General features: G+C 50.9%; 1 protein-coding gene across 1 annotated transcript; it reads right to left on the bottom strand.

Annotated features, from left to right (window-relative positions):
* Positions 1-7475: 7475 nt before the first annotated feature.
* Positions 7476-23378, bottom strand: IL12RB1 (interleukin 12 receptor subunit beta 1). The gene is made up of 16 exons (XM_036282192.1): positions 23345-23378; positions 22598-22660; positions 21278-21404; positions 20631-20800; positions 19290-19432; positions 17780-17813; positions 17185-17310; positions 16084-16166; positions 14247-14484; positions 11849-12016; positions 10984-11121; positions 10497-10652; positions 10018-10158; positions 9019-9124; positions 8593-8674; positions 7476-7890 (listed from the first exon to the last, which is right to left on the bottom strand). Exons 1-16 carry the CDS (start codon positions 23376-23378, stop codon positions 7582-7584), a joined length of 2118 nt encoding a protein of 705 aa, XP_036138085.1. The 3' UTR covers positions 7476-7581.
* Positions 23379-25895: the final 2517 nt, after the last annotated feature.

The raw sequence follows: 25895 nt of genomic DNA, 5'->3' as shown, positions 1-25895 counted from the left end.
CACCCGCACTGGAGATCGAGCCCGAAACCCAGGCATGTGCCCTGACCAGGAGTCAAACCGGGACCTCTCAGTTCATGGGATAAGGTTCAGTCCATTGAGCACACCGGCCGGGCATATCTCTATAATTTCAATCCTGTCAGAGAGAGGAGGCTTACCACTCACAGTGACGACGGGCCTGACCCTGCTTCACACAGATTCATTTACTTCCCCAGCAATCCAGAGACACGAACAAGCACTACATCTGTTTTACAGATGGGGAAACTGAGGCTCAGGAAGGTGAAGCAGTCATCCAGGTTGATGGATGGCAGAGGGATTAAAACCCCAGATGGCAGACTCCTGACCAGGTTCCTGACCACACTGTGCCAGGGGGGACTCAAGTCATCAAATGTCCCACCCTGGACTGTATTACTCAGTTCCCAGCTTCCGGTGAGGGCTGGGGTGGGAGACCCCAAGGTGTGCTAAGAATTAAGGTTTTGGATTTTACGACCTTACCTTTTTGCATGTCACACGTTTATTCACTCATTCATTCCCCGTCATTTTCAGGGCCTGCCTTGTGTGGGTTGGTGTTCTAGCTTGGGAGGATCTGGACCTGACATAGTTTTGTAGCCAGGCTAGAGGGAGGTATCCAAAGCTGGGGGTCCCCAGAAGATCATCAAGAAGGGGTCATCTCAAGAAGGGATCATCAACCCGAGAAGACCCGCGTTTCCCTCCCTGCCCACCCCACACACACCACGTGAAAGCCCGGGAGGTGGGGACATTCTGGGGCTTCCAGACCCAGTCTCCTTGGCCCTGCCTCAAACCCCACCCTCTGGTCCCCACTCCGTGCTGGTATCAGACAGCCACCAATGCCACTGGAACATGGCCTAGGCCACCTGCCAGACTGGCCACTAGGAAACCAGCTCCAGGAGTAGGGCTGTCACTGCCCAGCCTCTCCCGGTGGCACCGTCTGTGCTGTTCATGGAGCGGCCCAGAGGACAGCAGGCTGGAAGGCAGCCGGGGACCTCAGAGCCCGAAAGCTGGACCAGGTTGACCAATGACGGGTCTTCATGACACAGGCCTCAGTTTCCACATCTAAAAACTGCAGGGTGTGGGGAACCCTGTGTCTCAAGACTAGGTGTTGAGCTGCTGGGCTTCCAGGGTTAGAAAGGAATTCTTATGGTCGGAGTGCCCCAGGCTGCATGGAGTTTGCTCTGCTGGGAGACGTTGTGGGAGATTAGAATCTGGGTTTGCTGCAGGAGGCCTGGGCCAACAACACTGGCCAGTCCTGGCTGACTCGGCTGGTGGAGGGCTAGTCTGGGAGCAGGGTTGACGGAGAGACAGAAGCAGTAAGAAACAGCAAGAGCCCTGGTTGGTTTGGTGTTGGTTTGGCTCAGCGGTTGGAGCGTTGGCCTGCGGACCAGAGAGTCCCGGGTTCGGTTCCCGGTTAGGGGCACATTCCAACAAAAAACAAACAAACAGAGAGAGGTAGATAGAAACAGAGACAAAGAGAGATGGGGGAGAGATGAGACAGAGACACACAGAGAGACACTGAGAGAGACAGAGAACAGAGACAAAAAGAGAGAGAGACAGGAAAAGAGGGAAAGAGGGAGTGGGTCAGTCAAAGGAGACACAGGCGCCCCACCTAGCAAGTCTGGGGGTGCAGGACCAGGGTGGAATGAAGCTCTGTGCTCCTGAACACATCATGGCTGGAATGTTACGGAGGATAATATTAGCACAGCTCCCTGTGATGGGCTCTCCGGGGTCCTGGCTCCCTCTCACCTCTCACAACCCTCAAAGAGGTTTAAACACCCCCATTTCTCCCAAGCAGCTAGCTGAAGGCAGAGCCAGGACCTGCCCCAAAGCTGCCAGACATTTATCAACTGACTGTGACCCCAACCCCCCAACCCTAAGAATAGGGAGACTTGCAGAGGAGAAACCTGCCCCTTCTCCCCACTGCCTCTCCCGCCCTACCCCTGGCTGCCTGGGAGAGTGTTTCCCTTCCCGCCTCCTGGGTGTTTTGCTCTCAGCAGGAACCACGTGGGGGAACAGGAGTTGGCCCAGGACTGGACAGGAACCAGGAGCGGTTCCAGGCCAGGGTGGGGAGAATTACCTCTGTCCAACACCTGGGACAGGGGGAGGTCTCATCCTCCCTTCTCCTTGCCCCCACAGCCACCCCATGCTCGGTTTCCCCACCTGAAAAGTGGGGCCCTGCTTGGATGCGTCCCCCATGCGTGGCAGCCACCGGAGACCTGTCACTGGCTACTACCAAGGGGCAGATGGCTCCGGGCACGGTTTCCCATGTCCCTGCCAAGGTTCCGTGTGCTCCATTATTAAACATTGATGGAGGCTGCTTGGTGCTGCCCTAGAGCCTCCTGGCGGCAGGACAGAGTTAGAGGCAGATGCCCCAACCCCTGTGGGGACAGTTCAGGGCCGGCAAGGGGGAGGGGCAGGGGCGCCTGGACGGCAGGGACAGGTGCCTGCAGAGACCAGGAGAATTCTTAGCCATGACAAAGAACAAGCGACCAGAGGAAAATACATCAGTTGGACTCTATCAAATTTACAACTTTTCTTCTACAAAAGACACTCTTAAGAGAATGAGAAGACAACCCTCAGAATGAGAGAAAGTATTTGCAAATCATATATCTGACAAGGCATTGATATCCAGAATAAAGAACACTTATAACTTAATAATAAAAAGATAAATAACCAGATGAAAAGTGAGCAAAGGATTCGCATGGACATTTACCCAGAGGATATGCAAGCGGTAGGGATGCCCGCGAAAAGGCGCTCAGTGTCATTAGTCACCAGGGAAATGCAAATCAAACTGCACAAAGACATCACCTCACACCCACTAGGATGGCTAGACTCAAAAACATGGGGCATACCAGTGCTGGTGAGGAGCGGAGCACCGGGATTCTCCTGTGCCCTGTCGATGGAACGTGAAAACCACCTGGTGGTTGCCCGGTGAGTTACACAGAGTCACCACAGGGCCCAGCAGTCTCACTCCCAGGTACTGACCGAGAGAAACGAAAACTCATTCACCCCAAAACTTGGACGAAATGTTCACGGCAACACTGGTCACAATTGCCAAGAGGTGGAAATAACCCAAGTATCTATCGACAAATGAATGGATAAATAAATAGTAACACATCCGCACAGCAAAATATTACTCGGCATCTAGGGACTGAAGCACTGACGCCAACATGAGTGAACCTCGAAAACTCCATGCTGAGTTTCCTTCACAAAAGAACAGACACAAAAAAACCGCACCGTGTATAATCCCACTTATACAAAATGGCCAGAAGAGGCAAATCCATAGAGACAGGAAACAGACCGGTGGCTGTCGGCGGCCGAGGGAGAGAGATGGAAAGTGACTGCTCATGATGACAGGGTCTCCTTTGGGGTGACAGAATGTTCTGGAACTAGATAGAGGAGATGGTTGCACAACATTGTGAATGTACTAAATGCCACTGAACTGTTCACTTTAAAAGGATGACTTGTATGGTATGTGAATATATATATACTCTTAAAAACATTAAAAAAGGAAGGGGAGGGGACTGGGGAAAGGCCTTCAGTTGGGGGGAGGGCCTTCCTGGCATCTGGGCGGTGCAGGCTGGACGCGTGCGAGGCCAGGCAAGGGCTGTCTGTCATCTCCTATGGCCCATAGTCTTCAAGGCCCCTGACATCCCAGCCTCATCCTGGCTCGAGGGTAGAGGCAAAGACAACCTTTCTTTCTGACCAAACCCAGAAGCCACCAGAGAGACAGGAGGGAGGTATCTGGGAGGTAAACTGAGGCAGCCTGTCTCCCTGGTGGAGACAAGCTTCCTGACTTACAGTGGGGACCATGGTGAAAGGGAGCATCAGCCCAAGACAGACAGAATTGAGGAGGTGAGAAGTGGGCAAGGGCTCTGGAGTGGTCACCTTACCCATTTTACAGCCAGAACACCAAGGCCAGCAAAGCTGAGTCACCTGCTCTGGACTGAACACAGCAGGAAGAATCTAGACAAGTCACAAATCCAGTTTCGACTGCCCTGCTCCAGGACACTGCCGCCCCTAGCTGAAGAATAAACCCATAGCCTCCCACCCCCAGCCCATGAGCTGTGACCTCTATCTCCCCCTCACCCATTTTTACCAAACACACCTGCCTCAGAGCTTTTATCTTGCTGTTCTGGCCTCTTCTTCTTCTTGTTTTTTTTTTATTTTTTTTTATCCTCACCAGAGGACATTTTGCATACATCTTCAGATAGAGCGGGAGCGAGACAGGGAGGAGGAGAGAGAGAGCAAGAAACATCCATGTGAGAGAGACACATCGACTGGTTGCCACCCACACAACTCCAACCCCACCCCCAACCAGGGCCAGGGACAAACTGCAACCCAGGTATGTGCCCTTAGTTGGAACTGAGCCTGGGTCTCTCTAGTTTATGGGCCGATGCTCTAACCACTGAGCAAAACCGGCCAGGGCTGTTCAGGCCTCTCTTCTTCTTGGCCCTATCACCATCTCTTCCAGGAATCCCTTCCTTACACCCGTTCTTCATGCTTTAATTTCTCACTCTTCTGAGGTTTATTATAACTCTGTATGATGATTAGATTAGTAGCCGCCTTCCCCACCCAACCAGGAGCCCCTCAAGATGGGAACTGTGCAGGACAGGATTTGATATACAGTAGGTGCTCAACAATGACTCCTTGAATCAATGCTGTTGAAATGAGGTCTACCACAGTCTTGACTCTGGATCTACTGGGAGGAGCTGAAGGATTAACACTCAGAAGAGCCCAGGTTAATGAGTACACAGCAGGTGCTCAATAAACACTGGATCAGGGCTCTGCTAAGCACAATCAGTGCTCTGAACTCCTTCCTATTATACAGATGGGCAAGCAGAGGCCCAGAGAGGGACCTCCTGTGAGTCAGTTCTTCACAGCAGAAACAGAACTCAAAGCGGCTTCAACAAAAAGGGAAACTGACCTGGCCAGTTTTTCAGTGGTTAGAGCATCGGTCCACGGATCAGAGAGTCCCGGGTTCAGTTCCCGCTAAGGGCATGTACCTTGGCTGCAGTTTGTCTTCGGCCCCATTTGGGGTCGTGTGGGTGGCAGTCACTCAATGTGTTTCTCTCACATCGATGTTTCTCTCTCTCTCTCTCTCCTTCCCTTTCTCCCTCCTGCTCTATCTGAAGATAAATGCAAAAATGTCCTTGGGTGAGGATAAAAAATAAAAACAAAAAGGGAACCTGATGAAAAACATCCTAAGGTGGTGGACTTCAGGCATGGCTAGATCCAGGGACTAGGGATCCATCTTTCTGTACTGCTGTCCTCCTCCCTGCAGTTTTCTCTCCAAGACAGGCTCTGCCTTCCCCCATGGAAGTAGGGTATTCCTTTTTCCATTCACTTCAGCAAGAGTTCTAGGTAGTACTCTATAAATATCTAACTCCTGCTCCTTGAATCCAAAGGGCTGTGCCTAGGGGTAAGTTTGTGGTCAAACTGGGTCCTGTGTTACTGGGTGGGCCCAAGACTGAGACTGCCGGCACAGGGGGCATTTCGCTCCCTGGAGGCTCCACTGTGAGGAGTGGGGATGGAGGGTTCTAGATTTGAGGGGAATCAGGCCACTCTGGTCTTTCCCATGGGGCTACTGGCCCAGTATCCTCTCCTGTCTATCTATTTGGCCCTACCACTGTCTGGACCACCTTCTCAGGTTGGAGCTCAGCCCTAAGGAATGAGGAGGTGGTCCCTTCAGTGAGTGCATGCCTGGTGGAGGGCAGGCATGTGCAAAAGCTGGGAGGTGGCAAATCCAAGGACAGAGCAGTGAACGGCCATGGGTAACTGGAGCACAGGGACTAAGGCCTCTGTGTCCCCCATCTAGAGGCATAAATGGGAAAGTGAGGCCCCCCCAAATAGGCAGGACCTGAACCTCTTGCCTAGCAACCTTACTGGCTCCCTGACATCCTTCACCTATTGTCCTCATCTCCTTTTGCCATAAAATTCAGTGGTTCTGAGTTTCCATCTCTGCCCCTCCTATCAATTCATTTTTTAATTTTATTTTTTTTAATCATCACCCATGGATACTTTTTCCATCATCAGATAGAGTGGGAGGGAGAAAGAGAGAGTGAAACTGTTATGTGCCAGAGACACATCTACTGGTTGTCTCCCGCACAACCCAACCAGGGCCCCAGACGAACCGCAACCAACGTAGTGCCCTTGACCAGAATCGAACCTTTGACTCTTTGGACCTCGGCCCCACGCTCCAACCTCTGAATCAAAATGGTCAGAGCCCCCGCCTCATTCTTTTAAACTAGAAAAGTCTATTTTGCAAACTCCATGGGAGGTCGGTGGGAGGAGGAGATGTGGGCGGGGCCTGAGAGACAACGACAAGCGCCGCTGCTGCCTCCTGGTGGCCATGGTGTGAATGCGCGACGACTCAAAGATAAGGAGGGGCCGGGCCAGGAGGGGTCAAGAAGCGGGTTCAGGATGTGTACAAGGATGGGTGGCATGGGTCCTGCTGCAGGGCTTAGGGTGTGAGGAAGAGAGAGGAACCCCAGATCCTGTCCTGACCTGGGGGTGGAGGGTGGACCGACTCCGGAGAGGGGACAGTGGTGCTGTGGGGTGAACCAAGGCTCCTGTTAGGGGAGAAACAGAGCCTCACTCCCCCTGGGGCCATCCCTCCCCTTGTCCAGTCCTGACTTTACAGAGTGATCATCCAGCTGTGTCTCCCCAAGAGGAGGTACTCATGGGGGAACCCCGAAAAGAAGATTAATAAGTGCATGTGGAATGAATGAATAAATAAATGAATTCTGGGGTTCCTATTGGGATTTTGAGGGGAAATTCAGGCTTCGGGGCAGGATCCCAAGAGAAGGTTCATTTATTAAGGCTTAGACTCCCCCAACAGCTCTGTGAGGTCTATATTATCACTACTCCCATCTTACAGGGGAGGAGACTGAGGCTAGAAAGGGGCCATCATCTCCCCCAGATGTTGGAGGCCCCCTCCTTTTCCTCTCACCTAGGTCCTCTGAGCCTGGAGACCCTGCAGTGCAGCGGGGAGCTCAGTGACTCCCCACCCAGCGCTCCTGAGACAGCACACCTATCCCAGGACCCTGGGATCAGCTTAGACTCCTTTGGGCCACCCTCCTGTCTATTCCACCCTGACAGGCCAATGACAGTGCCTGTCCCTGTCCCATTAATATCAGGCCCAGGCTGGTGTAGCAACTTCTGTTTCATGGAGGTTTTTAGGGTTCCCCTCACAGGATGTCAGGCAACAGGTGTTGGATAGAGTGGGGAGAGGGGCAATGGTGCCAGAACCTGGGAGGTGGAAAGGGGGTATGGGTCACTTGGCCACAGTTTGACTCTCGCCCATGTTGTGTGGCTTCGGAATAGCCACTTGCCCTCTCTGTGCCTCAGTTGTCACGTCTGTAAAGTAGTAAAATAGGACAATGATGTACCTCAGGCATCATGCAAGTGTCTGAACAGAACAGGCTGGGTAGACAATAAGCATTTAATAACCAGCTGCTGTGATTTCAGTATCAGTCTTTCAGTCCATAAGATGAGGTGGACATTCTCTTTTTTCCTTCAGGCCTCCAGGCCCATATGTGAAGGACCATCGGACCTGGGACTCTGCATTTAATTTCCCAGGTGCAGAGACAGTCCAGCCACCTGGGTAGGGCTGCCCTCCAGACTGTCCTGCCCACTGGGCCCCAGAACCCTGGCCTGAGAGTGTCTGTGCACCTGTCTCCTGTCCTCCAACGGCCGCTCTGTGTCTAGGGCTGGCTCAGGGGTGCCCTGAAGCAGCTCTGTCTTGTCTTTGAGAGGGCTGACTGTGTCCAGATCAGCCACCTTGATTTTTTCACAGGGCATCATCATCACCAGGCCCTCTTTCAGGGACTCTTCCTCCTCTTCCAGGAAGTCTGCTGGGCTGGCCCACTGCCAAGCCTGGAGAGGGAGGACAGAGTGAGGCTGTGGGCAGGGCCCTATTTCCCATCCACATAAGGATAGTGTGGACCAGGTCCCTACTGGCTTAATTCTCTAAAACTTGAGGCCAATTTGAAGAGCCATTGGAATGACCCCCACTTCTGTTTGGGAAATTGCCCCTGCTTTCCTCATAGTTGATGAAATTGGGCATGTGACCCTGGCCCAGCCAATCAGAGCACTCCATCCTCCTGGATTCTGCCACAGGCTCAGGGATGGGCATGTGACCCATGTTGGGCCAATCAGTGATGGCCCTGAGAGTTTTGCTCCAGTTAATGGGGAAAATGGACATTCTGTTCCATGGGGAAAGGTTGAGCATGCCTGGGAGAGAAACCTGTAGGGAGGACAGCAGCACAGAAACATAAATCCATAGTTCCTGGATCCAGCATACCAGAAGCCCACCACACGGGGGTTATTTTTCCCCCATCAGGTTCCCTTTAGGTTAAAGTCACTCTGAGTTGTTTCTGCTGCTAGGAAATGTCCCACAGGAGGTTTCTCTTTGGACCTCTGCTTGCCTATCTGTAAAATAGGACAGGTTTTGTATTCCCTGCCTTAGTGAGTTGGGGGAGAATAAAATGAGCTAATACATGGCCATTACTCAGCAGAGCTGTTGCCCAGAGTATAGACCCAATAAATAGGACCTAGAATTAGAAAAGAAGCCCTTACCTGCTTCCCCTGGCTTCCAGGAAACTCCACAGCAGTGCTGGCATAAGGTGTGGGCAGGGGCGGGCACAGGTGCGGCAAGGCTCTGGAAAGAGGGGAGCCAGTCAGAGGATCAGTGCTTCTATCTATTCCTCCTGTCTCATCGTTCTGACTTATTTCTTCACCTTCATTAGGTTACAAAGGTAGTGAGGATGTGGATTGGGGAGGGTAGTGCAGGAGTCTGACAGACCTAGGGTCACATCCTAGCTCTGCCCCCACTGCTGGAAGGCCTGACCATCTGGGCCTCAGCTTCCTCATCTGTAAAGTGAGCACAAATCCCTACTTGGTGTGAGTGTTATTACTATCCCTATCACTATTACTATAGCTATTACTATAGCTATTACTATAGCTATTGTCAGGGGATCATGTCAGGGAGAGGTTGTGAGTTACCTGTTCAGGCTGAAGTACCCAAGGATGCCCAGGAGGAGAATGCTCAGGAAGCTCCCCAGAGATGCGAGGATGATGGACAAATGAGACGATTCTGAAAACTGGATTTCTTGGGAGTGGGAGAGCTTGGGTTGGGGGAGGGATACCTCTGCCTCTCGTCAGAGAGGGAGCTGGGTGGGCCAGGCCCTCCATCAACTCCCTGTTGACTCTGGCACACCATGGGCTCCCACCATCCCTCAGCTTCCTCATCTGTGAAGTGGGAGTCCGGGAACCCACCTGACTCGTGACTGTGGGGTAAAGGCCTGGCACACAGGAAGCGCTCAGGACTCTGTAGCTCCCCTGGACCCACAGATGCCCACACCACACCTGGCCTGACTATTGGTTCTCTCCAAGTTTCAGTGCAAAGGCAACAGGCAGGGACCATGGCAGGAACAGGGATCATTTAGTCTCCAAATCTCATAGCCACACACCCCAAGACAATGGAGCCCACCTCCTTATATTTGTAATGAGAGAGACACTCATTCATTTATATGAATTCCTTCATTTACTCAATAAATAGTCCCCCTGCTCCCTCCTCCTCTCCAGGAGCCCCCAGCTGGAGGAGGCAGAGCCAGACACAGATACCCCCACCCCCTCCTCAGGTGTCGGGTAGGGAAGAGGGAGAGTCACAGCTGCAGGGTGTCCAAAGGGAAGCACAGAAGGCTTTCTGGAGGAGGAAGCTTTTGCACTGAGTTCTCAAGGATGAATAGGAGTTTGACAACAGGGAGAACAAACATTCTAGGCAGAGGGGTCCTCACGGGCAAGGACACAGGAGTGTGACAGAGAGAAGGTTCAAAAGGGAAGCTGTAGGAAATGAGGTTGGTGGAGGTGGTGGGAGCAGATCAGTCTGGGACTTTCTCCTGAAGGTGATACATGGAGGGTAGGGCTGCTTGCAGATTCAGGTGGGATGGAGTAGTGCATGCTGGGTAAATACCTGGGCTCTGCCCCTGGACCCCAACTCACCCTTGGGGAAGCGGAAGCGCTGAGGCTGGCTCCAGGCACCCCTCAGTGTCGCAGTGTCTGCTCGCACCTGCACGCTGTAGGCTGTGCCAGCATGCAGGCCACCAAGGGTGACCTGGGTCTCTGTGGAGTTCACAGGCAGCTCTGCAGAGGGAGGCGACCATGCTCTATGGATCTCCTTTAGTCCCAGGAGGCTGGGCTCTAGCAGCAGGATGTCCCTGGTCCCACCCAGCTGGGCTCTCACACCATGGGAGTGGAGTTGCTGATATGAGTAAAGGGTTGCCATCCACGCACCTGGCACATTGTGAGCACTTGGCCCTCCCCGGCGGTTCAGAAGGGATAGCCAGGACCCTTGAGTCCAACTATCTTGTGTTATAGGCAAATCAAGGCCCAGAGAGGGGCAATGAGGTATCCAGGGTCACACTGCAAGGCAGGACTCAAGCCCAGGACTCCCCCAGCTAGGCCTGTGCTACCCCACATACCAGTCACCTGGTTGTTGTCCTCATCCCAGTAGCGTACGACGTACTTCTTTAGGACGCCGGGGCAGGTGCTCAGCAGAGATGGCACCCAGTCCACAGACACCAAGTCCGGGCTGAGCATCTTGACTGACACGTGCTGTGGGCTCCCAGCCTCTGAGGCTGCAACCAGCACCATTGCTGTGGTCAACTCCGAGAGCTCTAGCCAAGCACTTCCATCCCAGCCCTGTCCAGGTCACCCTGGCCACAGAATCCCAGCTCCACCACTCAGACGCTGCCACTGCCCCTCTCTGATCCTCAGTTTCCTTATCTATAGAATGGAGCGATGCCTCTGAGGGTGTCTTAGGAGTTGACTGAACTCACGCTACATGTCTGGCTTCTGGCTAGGGCCCAGCATCAGTAAATACCTCTACATGCTTATTCCCTCCTCCTGACTCCTAAGGCCACTGCTGAGTCCTCCCGGGAGACCACCCTGCAAGTTTGGGCCACTCACCATTACCCCCAAAGTGGTAGGTGGACAGGACTGTGGACCATGAGGTGGGCTTCTCTGGTCGCGCAGAGGAAAAGATGGTGATGTGGTAACATGCCTGCTGCCTCATTGCCCCAGAAGCTCGACTCCAGTGGTGAGTTGCTGGAAGGATTAGCAAGGGCCAGGCCAGTAAATAGTTTGTGTTCCCACCTCTGCACCTTCCGCATGGGTGAGTTGGGGTCCAGGGGCAGAGCCCAGTGGCTGTGCCATCTGCAAGGAACTCCTAGAGCACTCCTACTTATACTTCCGAGCCTTTGCACCAATGTCCTCTACTCCAGGATCCCTTCCCTGTGCCCCCATCCCACCCCTAATTCCTCCAGCCCAGCCATTACTCCATGGGCAGGGTATCTGTACCCACCTCTCTCTCCCCAGGCTGGGAGTTCTTTGAGGAACAGATTGAGGCTAAAGCTTCCTGTGGCCCTGACCAGACCCAGGGTAAGAAGTGGGAGCATGAAAGGCTGCCTGGGCCATATGGCACCCTCTCTTCTCCTCCAGAGGCCTCATCACTTTGCCACCAGCATCTTGCCAGCTGCCACCTTCTTTAATGAGGGTGAATGTTAAAGAAACACCCTGGAATGTTAGACTCATTACCTGCCTGGGTGCCATCTGCCCAGGGCTAAGCCCTGTCACCCCAGGTTCCCAGCAGGAGGCTCTAGCCTGTATGGGGTGGGGGACAATTCTCAGCCTGTCCCCACTTCTGTGTGATTCAAGTGGCAAGACCTCTCTAGACCTCAGGCACCCTACATGTATAGTCCTTGTAGGCCTGAGCCCACCAGGAGCTCTGATGGAGGGTGCAGGGGCAGACAGAGTGCAACCACCATCACAGTACCAGTTCCAGCAGAAGCCTGGTCTTTGGGCGCAGTCAGGATGCAGTTGGCAGGGCTCTTATCCTGGCCCTGGGGCTGCCACTCAATACAGTATGTCAGGCCCGGGGCCCGGGCCGCCCAACTCATAGTGGTCCCGTTGGCTCCAACACTGATATTCAGAGCTCCTGGTTCTGGAAGAAGACAGGGAGGCACATCAGGACAGCTGCTTCATTCTGCCCCCACGCCCACCCCCACCATGGCTCCTGAAGGCCCTTCCCACCCAGCTCTACTCTACGGGGCCCAGAGTGTCTGTGTCTCTGTCTCCCCAAACTAGGAGCTGCAGGGTGGGAGGCTGGGCACAGAGGAGACAAAGGGGCTGTTTGAATGAGTTGAGCCCTCCCACAGCCTGGCCAAGGGTCCCGTGCCAGGACATCCCCATCGGAGCCACCTGGACTGACATACTCCCTGCACCAGCCTGGTGGGTGTCCCCTGCTCCAGCAGGCAGGTGCCCAGCCAGCCCCCACCCACCTCACCCAGCAGTGGGTGGGGCATGACCAGGGCACAGAGGCTGAGAACACACTCACTTAGTCCCCTGGGCGCACCTTCCCCTTCCCTCTGAGAGGTGCGTGCTGCTTCCAAGCACCGACTATACACTCCAGGCCAGTGCCCAGTGCTTTACACGCACCACTGTGCTACGCAGTGAAACCATGATCTCCCCAATGATACAGAAACTGAGGTTCAGAGAGGGAGTCACCAGCCCAAGGTCACAGTGAGGCCATGGCTCAAACCAGGCCAGCGGTTGGCAGACACACTGCTCTGCCACCGGGCTAGTGACTTCACCTGTCTGAGCCTCGGTTGTCTCAGCTCTGAAATGGGCATCATTGCAGCAGCTCTGCCCTCCCAGGGTTTTTTAGTGCCCTACACGGCCAGGGCCAGGCTGAGACGAGCGAGGTACCCATCTCAGGCATGGAATTTAAGGAGGAAAGGGGGAGAACTCAGTCATCAAGATAAACACTGTCTGGATGCAATCTTTAAAAAAAAATCAAAATGAATGCAAAAATATTTGATGAGCACTATGCTTTACCACTAAAAGGTGGAAACAGCCCAACAATTGATCAGTGAATAAAAAGATAAACAAAATGTGGTCCATCCATATAGTGGACTATTCCTCAGCCATAAAAAGGAGTGAAGCACAGGCCCACACTGCAACGTGGATGAACCTGAAAACATCATGCGGAGTGAGAGAAGCCAGATACAAAAGGTCATGTAGTATGCGATTCCATTTATATGAAATGCCCCAAACAGGCAAATCCACAGCGACAGAAAGTAGATTAGTGGTTGCCAGGGGCTGGGGGATGGGGAATGGAGAATGACTACCAATGAGGATGTGGTTTCTTTTTGGGGTGATGGACATGTTCTGGGATTAGAGGTAGTGGTTGTACAACTAAATACCACTGGATTGCACATGTTAAAATGGTTAATTGTGTTATGTCAATTTCACCTCAATAAAACACACAGACACACAAACACACACACACATAAATCTTAATTTTTTAAAATCCTCACCTAAGGATATATTTTCAGTTATTTTTTTTTTTTTATCCTCACCCGAGGACATTTTTCCATTTTTTACTCAGATAGAGCGGGAAGGAGAGAGAGGAAGCGAGAGAAACATCGATGTGAAAGGGACACATCGAGTGGCCGCCACCCACACGACCCAACCAGGGCCGGGGACAAACTGCAGCCAAGGTACATGCCCTTAGCGGGAACCGAACCCGGGTCTCTGTGGACCGCAGGCTGATGCTCTAACCGCTGAGCCAAACCGGCCAGGGCTCAGTTATTTTTTTTTAAGAGAGAAACATTGGTGTGAGAGAGAAGCCTCAATCAATGGAGCCCCATATGTGCCCTGACCAGGGATCTAACCTCAAACCTAGGTGTGTGCCATGACTGGGAATCAAACCTGAAACCTTTTGGTGTATGGGATGACACTCAAACCAACTGAGCCACTTGGCCAGGGCAATTTAAATCTTGATTTTTAAATTTTATATATAAATACATGTATATACTTAATATTTATATAGTATGTTATATAAAACAAAATATCAATATTTTAAATTAAGATAGAATCAACCCTATACTTGCATAAACCTGACTCATTCACCACACCTGATCCTAGTCCTTGTCCCAATAAAATTTCATTTACAAAACAGATAGCCTGGTCTGTAGTTTGTTGGCGAGAACTTAAAAGAATATTGCATTACAACATGATGTATCTTAATTACTGACTTTTGACACAGCTCTAAATTAGACACCCCCTTGAAATGTTGTGCCTCACCCAACTCACCCCCGTCTAGCTGAATCTCAGAATAGGTGCCCAGCTCCAGGGGCCCTCCCTCGACCCTCCGCAGCTGGAGCAGTCACCTGTGTGTGTGTGGGCAGGAATGTGCCACGACTGGTTGGGGCCATGGCCAAAGCGATTTTGGGAGATAACAGCCAGGTCGTAGGCAGCACCAGAGAGGTTGAGTGTTTTGTTCAGACGCAGGGTCCTCCTTGCCTGGGCCTTACAGGTACAGGACAGCATGTGCAGATGGAGATGGTAGGTCACCTCTGCGCCAGACTTGGACTCACGGCAGCCTTCTGGGAGTTGGAGCTGGGGTAGCTGTCATGAGTGGGAGAGACGGCTTGTGGGGACCTTAACATGTTCATTGTCCTCGTGGGAAGATATCAGGGCACAGCCCATGAACATAGACTCATCCATGGACCACAGCCTATAACATATGCCAAAAAATTTTTAAATAATAAACCTTGCCCTGACCAGTTTGGCTCAGCGGTTAGAGCATCAGCCTGCGGACCAAAGAGTCGTGGGTTCGATTCGGTCAAGGGCACATGACTCGGTTGCAGTTTGTCCCTGGTTGGGGTCCTGCAGGAGGCAACCAGTCCATGTGTTCCTCTCACATCGATGTTTCTGTCTCTCTCTCTCCCTCTCTCTCTCTTTTCCACTCTATCTGAAGATAAATAGAAAAATATCCTTGGGTGAAGATTAAAAAATTAAATAAAATAAAAATAAACCTCAATGCTAACAAGGCTGCTGGGAAACTGTCATTCATGTCCAATTCACAGTTTTGTTTGTTTGTTGTTGTTATTGTTTTGTTTTGTTTTTATGTGTGTGTGTGTGTGTGGGGGTAATTTGACAAAATCCACTGAGAGCCAGGAGAAAAAAGTTTCCATTTTTGGACCCAGTGACCTCAACCCTGAAATTTTTTTTTTTTATCCTCACCCGAGGACATTTTTTTGCATTTATTTTAAGATAGAGCAGGAGGGAGAGAGGGGGGAAGAGAGAGAGAGAAAGATTGATGTGAGAGAGACACATCAACTAGTTGCCACCCACATGACTCCAACCAGGGTCTGGGACAAACTGCAACCAAGTGCGTGCCTTTAGCGGGAACCGAACCCGGGCCTCTCTGGTCTGCGGACCAAGGCTCTAATCGCTGAGCCAAATGGGCCAGGGCAACCCTGGAAAGTTTTTTTAAGGAAAAAAATTAAAATGAGAGAAGAGCTTGGAAGCAAAGGAACTTCCATGTAGACATTGTAATGGCCCCCTGGGGACCTGGCTGAGTCAGGTATGGTGAAATTTGTTGTGCTTTTGGCTCTGACTCAGGTAAGAATTTTTTTTTTTAATCCTCAACCTAGGATATGTTTATTGATTTTAGAGACAGGGGAAGGGAGACAAAGAGAGAAACATCCATGTGAGAGAGAAACACTGATCAGTTGCCTTCCATATGTGCCCCAACCGAGGATCGAACCTGTAACCTTTTGGTGTATGGGACAACGCTCCAACCAACTGAGCCACACCAGCCAAGGCAAATAAGAAATTGTCCCTCTGTGCCTCAGTTTCCTTCTCTGTAAAATGGGGTTAATTAGACTGTACTAAATGGGCTGTTTGGAGGACTTAAATCATCTCCTGCCCAGACCAACACAATTGACCCCTTCCTGGCTTTCCAGTGTCCACCACAACCCCCTACAATCTGTTCCCCTGATGGAAGCCAGTGGGAGCCAATGAACTCCTGAAAGCAGCCATATCCCTCCTCTGCGCACATACTTTCCATGGTTCCCCAGTACGCTCAGAGTTAAACCCACAGTCCTCCCAGGCCCTGCCACCTCCATCTCCCACTTGTGCAGAACCCCGCCCCCTTCCCCTGCCAGTCTCTCGTCTCCTTCTCCGCAGGGCATGCACCACACAGCCCTGCACGACCATTACCTGCCTCTGCAGGGTCACTTGCCTCCTCCCATCCGGGCCAAGCGGCTTCACCAAGAATGACACGTTGGGCTGTGGGGGGGGCTCTGTCATGAGACAGTAAGACAGTGATGCTGAGGTGGGAGTTGCCCTGTCTCACAACCTTCCGCAAACCTTGGATGGGGACCTGGGACATTTTCCTTCCCTCCCACGAAACACAGGATTACATGGGTTCTTAAATACTTTTCCAAATCTGAAAACACAGACATATGTTCCACAATATAAATATACTTAATATGATAGAATTCGACACTTAAAAATGTATAAAATGGTACATTTTATGTTGTGTTCTTTACCACAACTTAAAGAAAAATCCGAAAACAACTCTTAAGAGTTCTTCCCCAGCAGATATGCCATTGGGAAGGAGGAGGCCCCAGATGGCAGGGCTGGCGACAGATGTTGACAATCACCCCATCCCACACTCCCTGCCCCCGGCCCCGCTCCACCCCCGGGGCCACATCTGTCCTGAGCTGCCCAGGCTCCAGCTTAATATGTTATTTGGGAAAATATCTTCCTGACACAGCCAATTTCACCTGTCAGCTCTTTGTGTGACTTTAAAAAACAAAACCAACCAAACAAATTGGAAGGAGAGGAAAACTGACAAATGTTTCTTTTTAGATTATGGATTCATCAGAATTTACACAATGAAACTTGTTCATTGCCACCTGTTAATAATATTCACTAATTTCTCCTACTGCCTCATTTCAAAACCTGTCATCTTGCTTCTAACACTTGCCACCTTAGTTCTAATACCCGCTGCCATATTTCTTCTTCTTCTTGTTTTTAATCCTCTCCTGAGGATATTTTTCTATTTATCTTCAGATAGAGTGGGAGGGAGAGAGAGAGAAACATCGATGTGAGAGCGACACATCAACTGGCTGCCTCCCGCATGACCCTGACCAGGGCCGGTGACAAACTGTAACCCAGGTACGTGCCCTTGACTGGAATCAAACCCGCGACTCTTTGGTCCATAGGCCGATGCTCTACCACTGAGCCAAACCATCTAGGGCCCACTGCCATATTTCTAATGCCTGCTCCTATTCCTGTGGCTCTGGGCACTCTTACCAGGGGGGACACACACGGGGCTGCTCCAGCTGCTCCAGGGACCATTCTGGGCCCCTGGCCCAAGCTGCCGCCGCCTTAGCTGGAATTCCTGGGCTTCGTTTATCTCCAGCGGGCAGAGGCATGACTCTAGGGAAAACAGATCAAACATCAGGCCAAGGGAATGTCCAACATCTTGGGGTGCAAGGGGCATATGCACACTTAGCCATTGTGCACTTATTGAGTGCCAAGTGTGTGCATGCATTTATTGGGTGCCAATTGTATACAGGTACTTTCTAAGAGCCAACTATGTGCCTGGCCTTGAGGACATGGCAGGAACGGGCCAGGGCCTGTCCTCTTGGTGCCTCAAGGATCATCTACTTCTTCCCCTGTCCCTGGTTCAAGTCCCAGCAAGACCATTCCTTGAAATGTGACTTTGGCCTATGGCTTCTTACTCCACCTCCCTGGTCTTTGTTTCCTCACCTGTAAAGTGGAAATAATCCAATATAGAACCACAGGGCAGGCCAACAGGTATACAAAGAATTTGGCCTGGCACACAGTAGGTGCTTGATTAATGATACTTTGCTGCAGCTGTTGCTTTTACTATTCTTATTCTCACCAAAGCCAGCATCATCCTGATGTCCACAGTCACCCTAGGATGAGATCATATTTATATATTGTTTTACATTTTGGTGTTGAAAAATATTAGCTTTAATATTATTAGTAAAATATTATTCTTTTATTATTAATATTTTATTTAAAAATATTATTTTACTAAGTGCAATATGAAACCCTGGAACGAATCCAAGAGCAAAAAGAAGACATTCTTGGAAAAATGAGTGACATCCAATAAGCTCTGGAGTTTAGTTCATAGTAATGTACCCTGTGCATCTCAGTCAGGGATGGAAGTCTTGAACAGGAAGGAAGCTGGGGAAGGTTCTATGGGAGCTCTTGGTATTTCTTTGTAACTTCTTTGAAAATCTAAGATTACTCCAAAATTAAACGTTTATATAAAAGAATTACTTTAGGAGACAAAATTTATTTTATAATTTCCTAAAAAATTATTTTAGGCCCAATTGGTGTGGCTCAATGGTTGAGCATTGACCCATGCACCAAGAGGTTGCCGGTTCGATTCCCGGTCAGGGTCCATGCCCAGGTTGTGGGCCTGATCCCCAGTGGGGGGCATGCAGGAGGCAGCCGGCCAATCAGTGTTCTCTCTCATCAATGTTTCTATGTCTCTCTCTCTCTCTCTTTTCCTCTCTCTCTAAAATCAATAAATAAAAAAAATATTTTTAAAAAGGTTCTCATCACAAGTTAAAGAAAATCTGTAACTATGTGTGGTGTCAGAAGTTAATTAGATTTATTGTGGTGATCATTTTGCAATATGTACCAATAATTAATTATTATGTTATACACCTAAAACTAGTATAATGTTATATGTCAATTATATCTTAATTTTTGTAATCGTCACTTGAGGATATTTTTTCATTGATTCTAGAGAGGAAGAGGGAGAGAGAGAGAAACATTGATTGGTTGCCTCACACACGTGTCCCGAATGGGGATCAAATCGGCAATCTGGGTATGTGCCCTGACTGGGTATGTGACCCTTCAGTGTGCGGGAGGACACTCTCACCACTGAGCCACACCAGCCATGGCATATCTCAATTTTTGAAAAAGAAGGAAGGGAGGCAGGGAAAGGAGAAGGAATGAGTGGAAGGGCAGCTTCCCGGAAGAGGTGGCCCTTGAGCTGGATTCACAGGAGCTCATATGGAGAGACGGGTCAAGCAAGTGGAGGAAGCTTCATGTGCAAAGGCAAGAAGGTTGGAAATCCAGGGCATGGGTAGGAAATGATGGCCATTCGGGAGGGTGCCAGAGGAAGCATGAGGCAAGTGAGGGCACCTAGGGCTGGCTAAGCACAGGGGTGCCCTCCTGGGGATATTAGGGAGCCATGGAGGGTGTGTGAATAATTAGAGCTGCATGTCAGAGAAAGCTCAGAGGCTAGACGTGGGGCAAGAGTGGAGGCCAGGTAGGAGGGGTAACAGATGCAGAGATAGTAACTCTGATTTAGGGGAGGAAGTGCCCTGGAAGAGCCCTGTGCCTACCACCCCTGACCTGGGAAACAAACTAACCAACTTCCACGAACTGCCAGGTGTCCGGTGCCGGAACTGCACCTCAGCTCCATCCTTGCGGACTGGGGTCTCCCACTCCAGGCACAACTGCCCTGCTAACCGTGACACTTTGATGTCTTCTGGCTGAGGAGGGTCGTATTTAACTGGAAGCAGAGGTGGAGGTTGAGGAGGGGAAGCTGACATTTGTGTGAGTTGTCGGTCCCCAAAATTCTAGAAACTCTGCCCATACCTCACCCAGCCCAGATAGCCAACCAAGTCCCCCAAACATGAATCAGGGGCACTCGTGAAGTTCCTACCTATGCCTGGAATTCTAGGGGTCAAAATTTATACACAGGATCCTGTTAGTGAAGAGATCTTTAAAATATAACACCCATTGCTGACAAGGTTGTGGTGGGGTAGGCACTTTTGCCCATTGCTGACAAGAGAGTAATTAACTGATTCTATTTTCTGGATGATTTTTAGGGAAATCTTACTAATTTTTTAGACCCACTTCAAGGAGCCTGACCAAAGAAGACATATCAATCATGGTGTCATACCTGATTCTACCTCAGGGCCTTTGCACTTGCTGTGGCACACATTTCTCTATCTGGAACACACTTCCCCACCTTTCTTCCTGCTGGATTCATTTATCCTTCAGGACTCAGTTTGAGCTGGAGGCATCACCTTGACCTCCAAGCAGTATCTCATCATGTGTATTGATCATGTCTCATCCATCACCCTCACTTGAATCTGGGCTCCATGAAGGCAGAGGCAGGGCCAGGATTAGGGTGAGGCAAGTGAGGCAAGGTCATACAAATACAGAGTTGGATCCTGACTTTATTTCAAATTTTGCTATTTTGTTCATCATGGATTTTACATTAATTTTGATTTTTAAAAATATTGAGTTACAATGTTGTTTTTATTAACCACTGAGAGGTTTTTCAGCACCCCCTTAAAATTGTACACACAAGGTGATGCCTCACTGGCATCATTCTAGTCCCAGCCCCAGTCTGCGACTATTTCATTGGCTTTGCCTATGGCCCCTACACAGTAGCAGCTCAATGACTATATGTTAAATGCATGTTGTTGACTCATGAAAACAGTTAAAAAAACCAACAGGATTCTCACACCATTACAGTGTCAGGGAGAAACCAAAAGCAACTTAAATGTCCATCAGTAGGGGACAGGTAAGGGAACCATGAAAGACTCTGCCAATCACACAACAGTGTTTGATGTATAAATGACTAGAATTTTCAAGCCCCTTGGTAGGGGCCCAGAATCCCCCCAAGTCTGGGGACCAGATGCATCTCTGGGTGAGAAAAGGGCAGCCAGGAGGAGGAGGTAGGGGAAGAGGATACTGACCGGAGCTGTATAGCTTCAGGGTAACCTTGGGCGACTTCTCTGTCCGGTTGGCGGCCCAGGATTCCACCCAGAGAGTGACATCGTGGAGCACAGGTACACGGTCCTGTTCAGAGAACTGCAGCTTGGTGGCTGAGCCCACAGAGAAGTAGCAGCAGTTCCTGGGACTGAGGCTGTAGGAAGGAGGGTGTTGATACTTAATCTGGGGTCCTAGTGGGTCCCAGAAATGTCTCAGCCACAGCAGACAGTATGCATCACATCCCTGCATCTTTCTCTGCTTTTTTGGCTCCCCCTCCCTAAACTAAGGGTTCCTTGGAGAACAGCCTGGGATTGAGGGGCTTGTGAGACCCCAAATCTCCCAACATGAGCTTTCACAAGGAGAAGGAAGAAATGAATTGATGGATGAATGGATGAATGAACAAACAGATCATGGGAGGGTGAAGGAAGGACTAGATTGCTGCCCAATCTGACTGCCTACCTAAGCTGACCCCTCACCACACGGAGCTCCCCATCGCCCCTGCTCACATGAGAAACTGAGTTCCAGGAAGAGGCAAGAACCAGCCCTGGGCTTCAATCACACATCTAAGGGTACAGAACTGGGTCAGGAGCAAGGGCAGGATGTGGGTTAGGGTTTGGGGAGGGTTCCTCACCAGCACCTCAGGAAGTGGCTGACCCCAGCTGCAGGACCCTCATACTCCCAGGAGCATTCATAATTGGCACCAAATATCCGGTAGCAGTTCAGGTCTCTGGGACCCGAGGCTGAGCTTGGAGGAAATCCTGGAGGTTTGAGAACAGACCAGAGTTGGGAGGGGTCTCTGGGCTGACACATCCTCAAGATGAATCTTTGTGACATTTATGTATTCCGGCGTCTCCACAGTCTGAACAGCTCCCATCACCCTCCTGTGCCTTTCATTCCTCTCCTGCCATCTCCCATGCTCACCCTGCTCCAGCCACACCAGCCTCCTCATGGGCCCTCACACACACCAGGCTCACTCCCACCAAAGGGCCTTTGCATGTGCTGTGCCTACCCCCAGATCTTGACATTCCAGTTTTTCCTTCAGTTTCACACAACCAGCCAACCAGAAGCCAACAAGAAGCAGCCCCCTCCCTCTCCATCCCTCATCCTGCTCTGTGCATGTCACTGTAGGCAGTATATGCATGTATTAATCTGTGGTCTACCTCCCGCACGAGGCTGCAACCCCAGGAGGACAGTTGGGTTTGCAGCTGATTCCTTCATGTCTAGGACTGTGTGTGCACATATTAAGTGCTCAGCAAATATTTCTTGAACAAAAGAACAGATGACGCACCTGCTCAGGGGCAGAACCTTAGTGGGTGCATTGCAAGCCTAAATATTCCAGCAATGCCTGCCCAGGTGGGGATTAAAAATTCAAAATATTGCCCTGGCCGGTTTTGCTCAGTGGTTAGAGCGTCGACCTGCAGTCCTGAGAAACCTGGGTTTGGTTCCCACTAAGGGCACGTACCCCAGTTGCAGTTTGTCCCCAGCCCTGGTTGGGTCGTGCATGCAGGAGGCAGCCACTCGATGTGTCCCTTTCACATTGATGCTTCTCTCTCTCTCTCTCTCTCTCTCTCTCTCTCTCTCTCTCTCTCTCTCTCTTCTCTTTCTCTCTCTCCCTCCCACTCTATCTGAACAAAAAATGGAAAAAAGTCCTCAGGTGAGGATAAAAAAAAATCAAAATATTTAACAGATACCCTGCCCCACATGCGGATCGATCTGAACAGAGGCAGACACCAGCCCTGTGGCCCTGCTAGGGAGAAGATGAGGCTCAGAGAGGGTCACTGCTCCAGGACCCCGGAGCTTGGTGAGGCCAAGCTGGTGGGCTGTGAAGTAGGGGCTCCCAAGACACCAAGTGAGCCCAAGTCTTTGACTGGGCAGGGGGTAGCTAAGGGAGGGGCTTCTAAGGATTTGTCAGTCAGAGCTGGGAAGGACCCCAATGGGAAATTGTCCCAACCTGAGTCTGCATTCTGATATGGCGGGTCCTGAAAACAGCACCCGCTGGTACCACAGGCTTCAGCTGTAAAGACAACGAAGAGATAATGACAGTCCCAGTCTTTCACTGCATGGGGAGAGGGGCTCAGCTTGGGGGCTACCCAAGTGACCGTCTACCCCCTCGCCCACTTTTCCATCTATACACCCACTCACCCAACCCACCCACTCATCCACCCATCCTTCTATCCATTTTTCCATCCATCCATCTCCCTATTGACTCATTTCATCCATCCATCAATCTCTTGGGCTGCTCCTCCAAAGCAATCCAGGTTCCCCTGGTCTCCTGCCTGACACCCAGAGGCCCTGAAACCTTGATAATACCCAGTTTACAGAGAGGAAAACTGAGGCACAAAGAGGCAAAAAGTTGACCAAGGTCACACAGCAGCAACAGCAGAGCTGGAATAAGAGTCCAAACCCAGTCATCCACAGGAAGTTGAACCCCTTCCCACCCAATTCCACAAGATGGAAAGAGAGTATATATAATATACAATACTATGCTAGGTATATCTATCGTGTATATACTGGCTCGTTATCTCTTCCTTAGTTATTTCGCATTGAACTATGGGAGGTGGGAAAGATTCAAATATCCAGCCCATTCTACATGAGACAAAATCAAGACTGGAAGAGAGATGCCCAAGTCTGATCTCAAGCCATGATCACTGATCATTCATATAACAGAGAAAGAAAGGCACAGAGACACAAAACCAACCCTGGAACTCAGGTCCTTGGCCCTCCGCACCCATGTTCCCCAGCAAGAAAAGTAGTGGCACCAGAGTGGAAAACTCACCCCACTGCCCAGGGAGCAGGAAGAGGAGGAGGGGGACCAGCCTGGCCACTCGCTGTTCCATCCGGTCCACTCAGGGGCCTGTAGCCTCAGAAGAGCTTTTGTGCCGCTAGTGAGACCCAACTGTCCTGTTCTCACCCAGAACACTTTGAAGCTGAGTACGAAAGAAGACAAAACTTTTTTTTTTTTAAGTTAAGTATCATGGCCCCTCCCGGGCAAGTCAAAGTGAAAGAGAAACCCAGGAAGTCAGCTCGGTGGTAGTGGTGGCCTCATGCCAGCCACAGCTCACTTGCCGGGCAAGTCAGACCCAGGGTTTCTGGTCTGGAACTCTGTTCTGCTGGCCCCAGACCCAAGCTGGACACCAAGTGCTAGTCCCCTGGGTGGCCTGAGCTCTGAGTCCTTGGCCAGGTCTCTAGACCTCTCTGGACAACCTCTGGGACTCAGAAGTTGAATGGGAGCCCAGTGTCTGTGGATGACTGAGGCTACCCTCCCAACAAATTGTTATGAGGTGCTTGCTGTACACTGAGCCCCCCAAAATGCCCACCTCCTCATTTCCCAAACTCTAGCCTCGGGGCACGCTAGGTCTCAGCTCCTGAGGAGTCTCCTTGCTTCCTCTGGGCTCGAATTAGTCTTTCCTCTGTGTCTGTTTCCTGGCCCCTGGGGCCTCAGCGTTTCACCCTCTCTCCCCACTGTCAACAAAGGCCCAAAATGTCCATGAAGAAGATTCATGCCACAACATGGATGTGCCTCAAAAACATGACATTTAGTGACAGAAGCCAGACACAAAAGCCCACATATTGATATGAAATGACCAGAACAGACGAAAACATAGAGACAGAAAGTAGATTAGTGGTTGTCATGGACTGGGGGAGGAGGGGGAGGGACTGAGTGCTCAGGGGGACAGGGTATTCTTTTGTGGCAATGCAATGTTCTGGAATAGATAGAGGTGCTTGTTGTACAACATAGTGAATGGGCTAAATGCCACTGAATTATACATTTTCAAATGGTTTGTTTTATGTTATGTGATTTTCAGTTTTAAAAAAATGTTCATGAAGCCCATGAGACTGAGGAACAGAGGAAGGGTCTTTGCAGGGAAAACTGAGGCCCAGGTGGGCAGAAAGGAGGCCTCTCTTTTGAACATCCCAGTCCCGAGGGGCAGCTGGGCTAGCCAGGGTCAGGCATCCAGCAGGCCATGAGGTCAGAGCCATGGGAACAATGAGGCAGTGTTCCAGGCCTGGCACAGTGGGGACGGGGACCCAGTGACCCCACACAGTGTCACCAGCAGTGCAGCGGGGCCCAGGCCAGGCCTAGGCGGGTGAAGTGGATTTCAGGACTGATGTGTGAGGCCTGGGGGGAAGGGCAGAGACAGAGACAGAGATTGAGAGAAACATAAAGATGGAAGAGATCGTTGGAGACCTGGGCAAACCCATGGACCCCTCTTGATGATCCTGAGACCCCCCCCCCCAGGAGACACCACCACATGCCTCATTTCACAGATGGGGCAACTGAGCCCAGAGGCGTCCCAACCACTCGAGTCCTGGGCCGGAAGTGAAGAAATGAAGAGACAGAGTCCAACAGTGGGGCTGAGCTTTGCCCCTTCAAGAGTAAGGCCCATGCCTCAGGCTACCCCTCACCTCCCACCCCACCAAGGTGGACCCTGCCAGGATTCAGCTTTCCCATCTGTACAATGGGTTGCAAGAAGTATAAAGAGGATGCTGTCCACTAGAGAACCAGTATAATTAGTCGTTGTTTTGGGACCCTTCCTCCCCACTGGCCTTTGCTCTTGTCGTACCTCTTTCTCATCCCCACAACATCCGAGCAGCTGCTGAAAAATCACTGAGGGAGAAAGAGAGGTGAATTGGAGAGATGGTTAGACATAGGTGCCCCCAGCTCCTTGGGATTAGGGATGGGCAATCTGAGAGTGACCCAAAGGACAGCAGGAAGGAGCTCTTGGTTTATATACTACAGGGCATTCCCAGCAGAGGCAAAGTTCAGGGGACATGCTTTGGGGAACATGATGGGTCTAGGGCTCTGTGGGAAAGATGATGGTGGTGAGACGAGCCAGGGCCTGGAGTAACAGACTAAAAAGCTGGGCATTTTTTCAGGGGCACTGAGGAGCCATGATGGGTTTGTGGGCAGGACCCCAGCCATACGTGAGGGAATCTTTCTACCCTTATCGGGACACACACCAAGGTTTACCCAGAGGTTCACTATAGCCCACCTTCCAAGTCTTTGCACGCACCCCTTCCCCCTCCCTTGACCTACCTGCTGCCTATGCCAGGAAGCCCTGTGGAACCCTTATTGGTTCCTACCAGGTGACCCAGAAGCACAGCTGTGATATGGCCCCAGGGCTGCCCCACTTTCTGATGCCCCACAAACTAGGGGGAGGGGAAGTCAGGAAGGATCCGGTTGCGTGTTTTAGATTTCCCCCGGAAATCAGAAATCTTGTCAGGAGGAACCACAAAATTTCCCCACC

This window comes from Molossus molossus, unplaced genomic scaffold (assembly GCF_014108415.1).
Source record: "Molossus molossus isolate mMolMol1 unplaced genomic scaffold, mMolMol1.p scaffold_m16_p_4, whole genome shotgun sequence".
Lineage (NCBI taxonomy): Eukaryota > Metazoa > Chordata > Mammalia > Chiroptera > Molossidae > Molossus > Molossus molossus.
The sequence above is the reverse complement of the archived record's forward strand: the minus strand, read 5'-3'. Positions and strand labels throughout refer to the sequence as shown.

Excerpts from the sequence above, each read along its gene's own strand:
- IL12RB1 (XM_036282192.1), bottom strand. The coding sequence starts at position 23,378 with ATGGGTGCGGAGGGCCAAGGACCTGAGTTCCAGG. Across the intron at positions 16,167-17,184 it reads CCCCGTGTGTGTCCCCCCTG|AGCCCCCCCCACAGCCCAAC; the intron begins GTAAGAGTGCCC and ends GTCTCATGACAG. Across the intron at positions 7,891-8,592 it reads CTGGAAGCCAGGGGAAGCAG|GCTTGGCAGTGGGCCAGCCC; the intron begins GTAAGGGCTTCT and ends CTCCCTCTCCAG.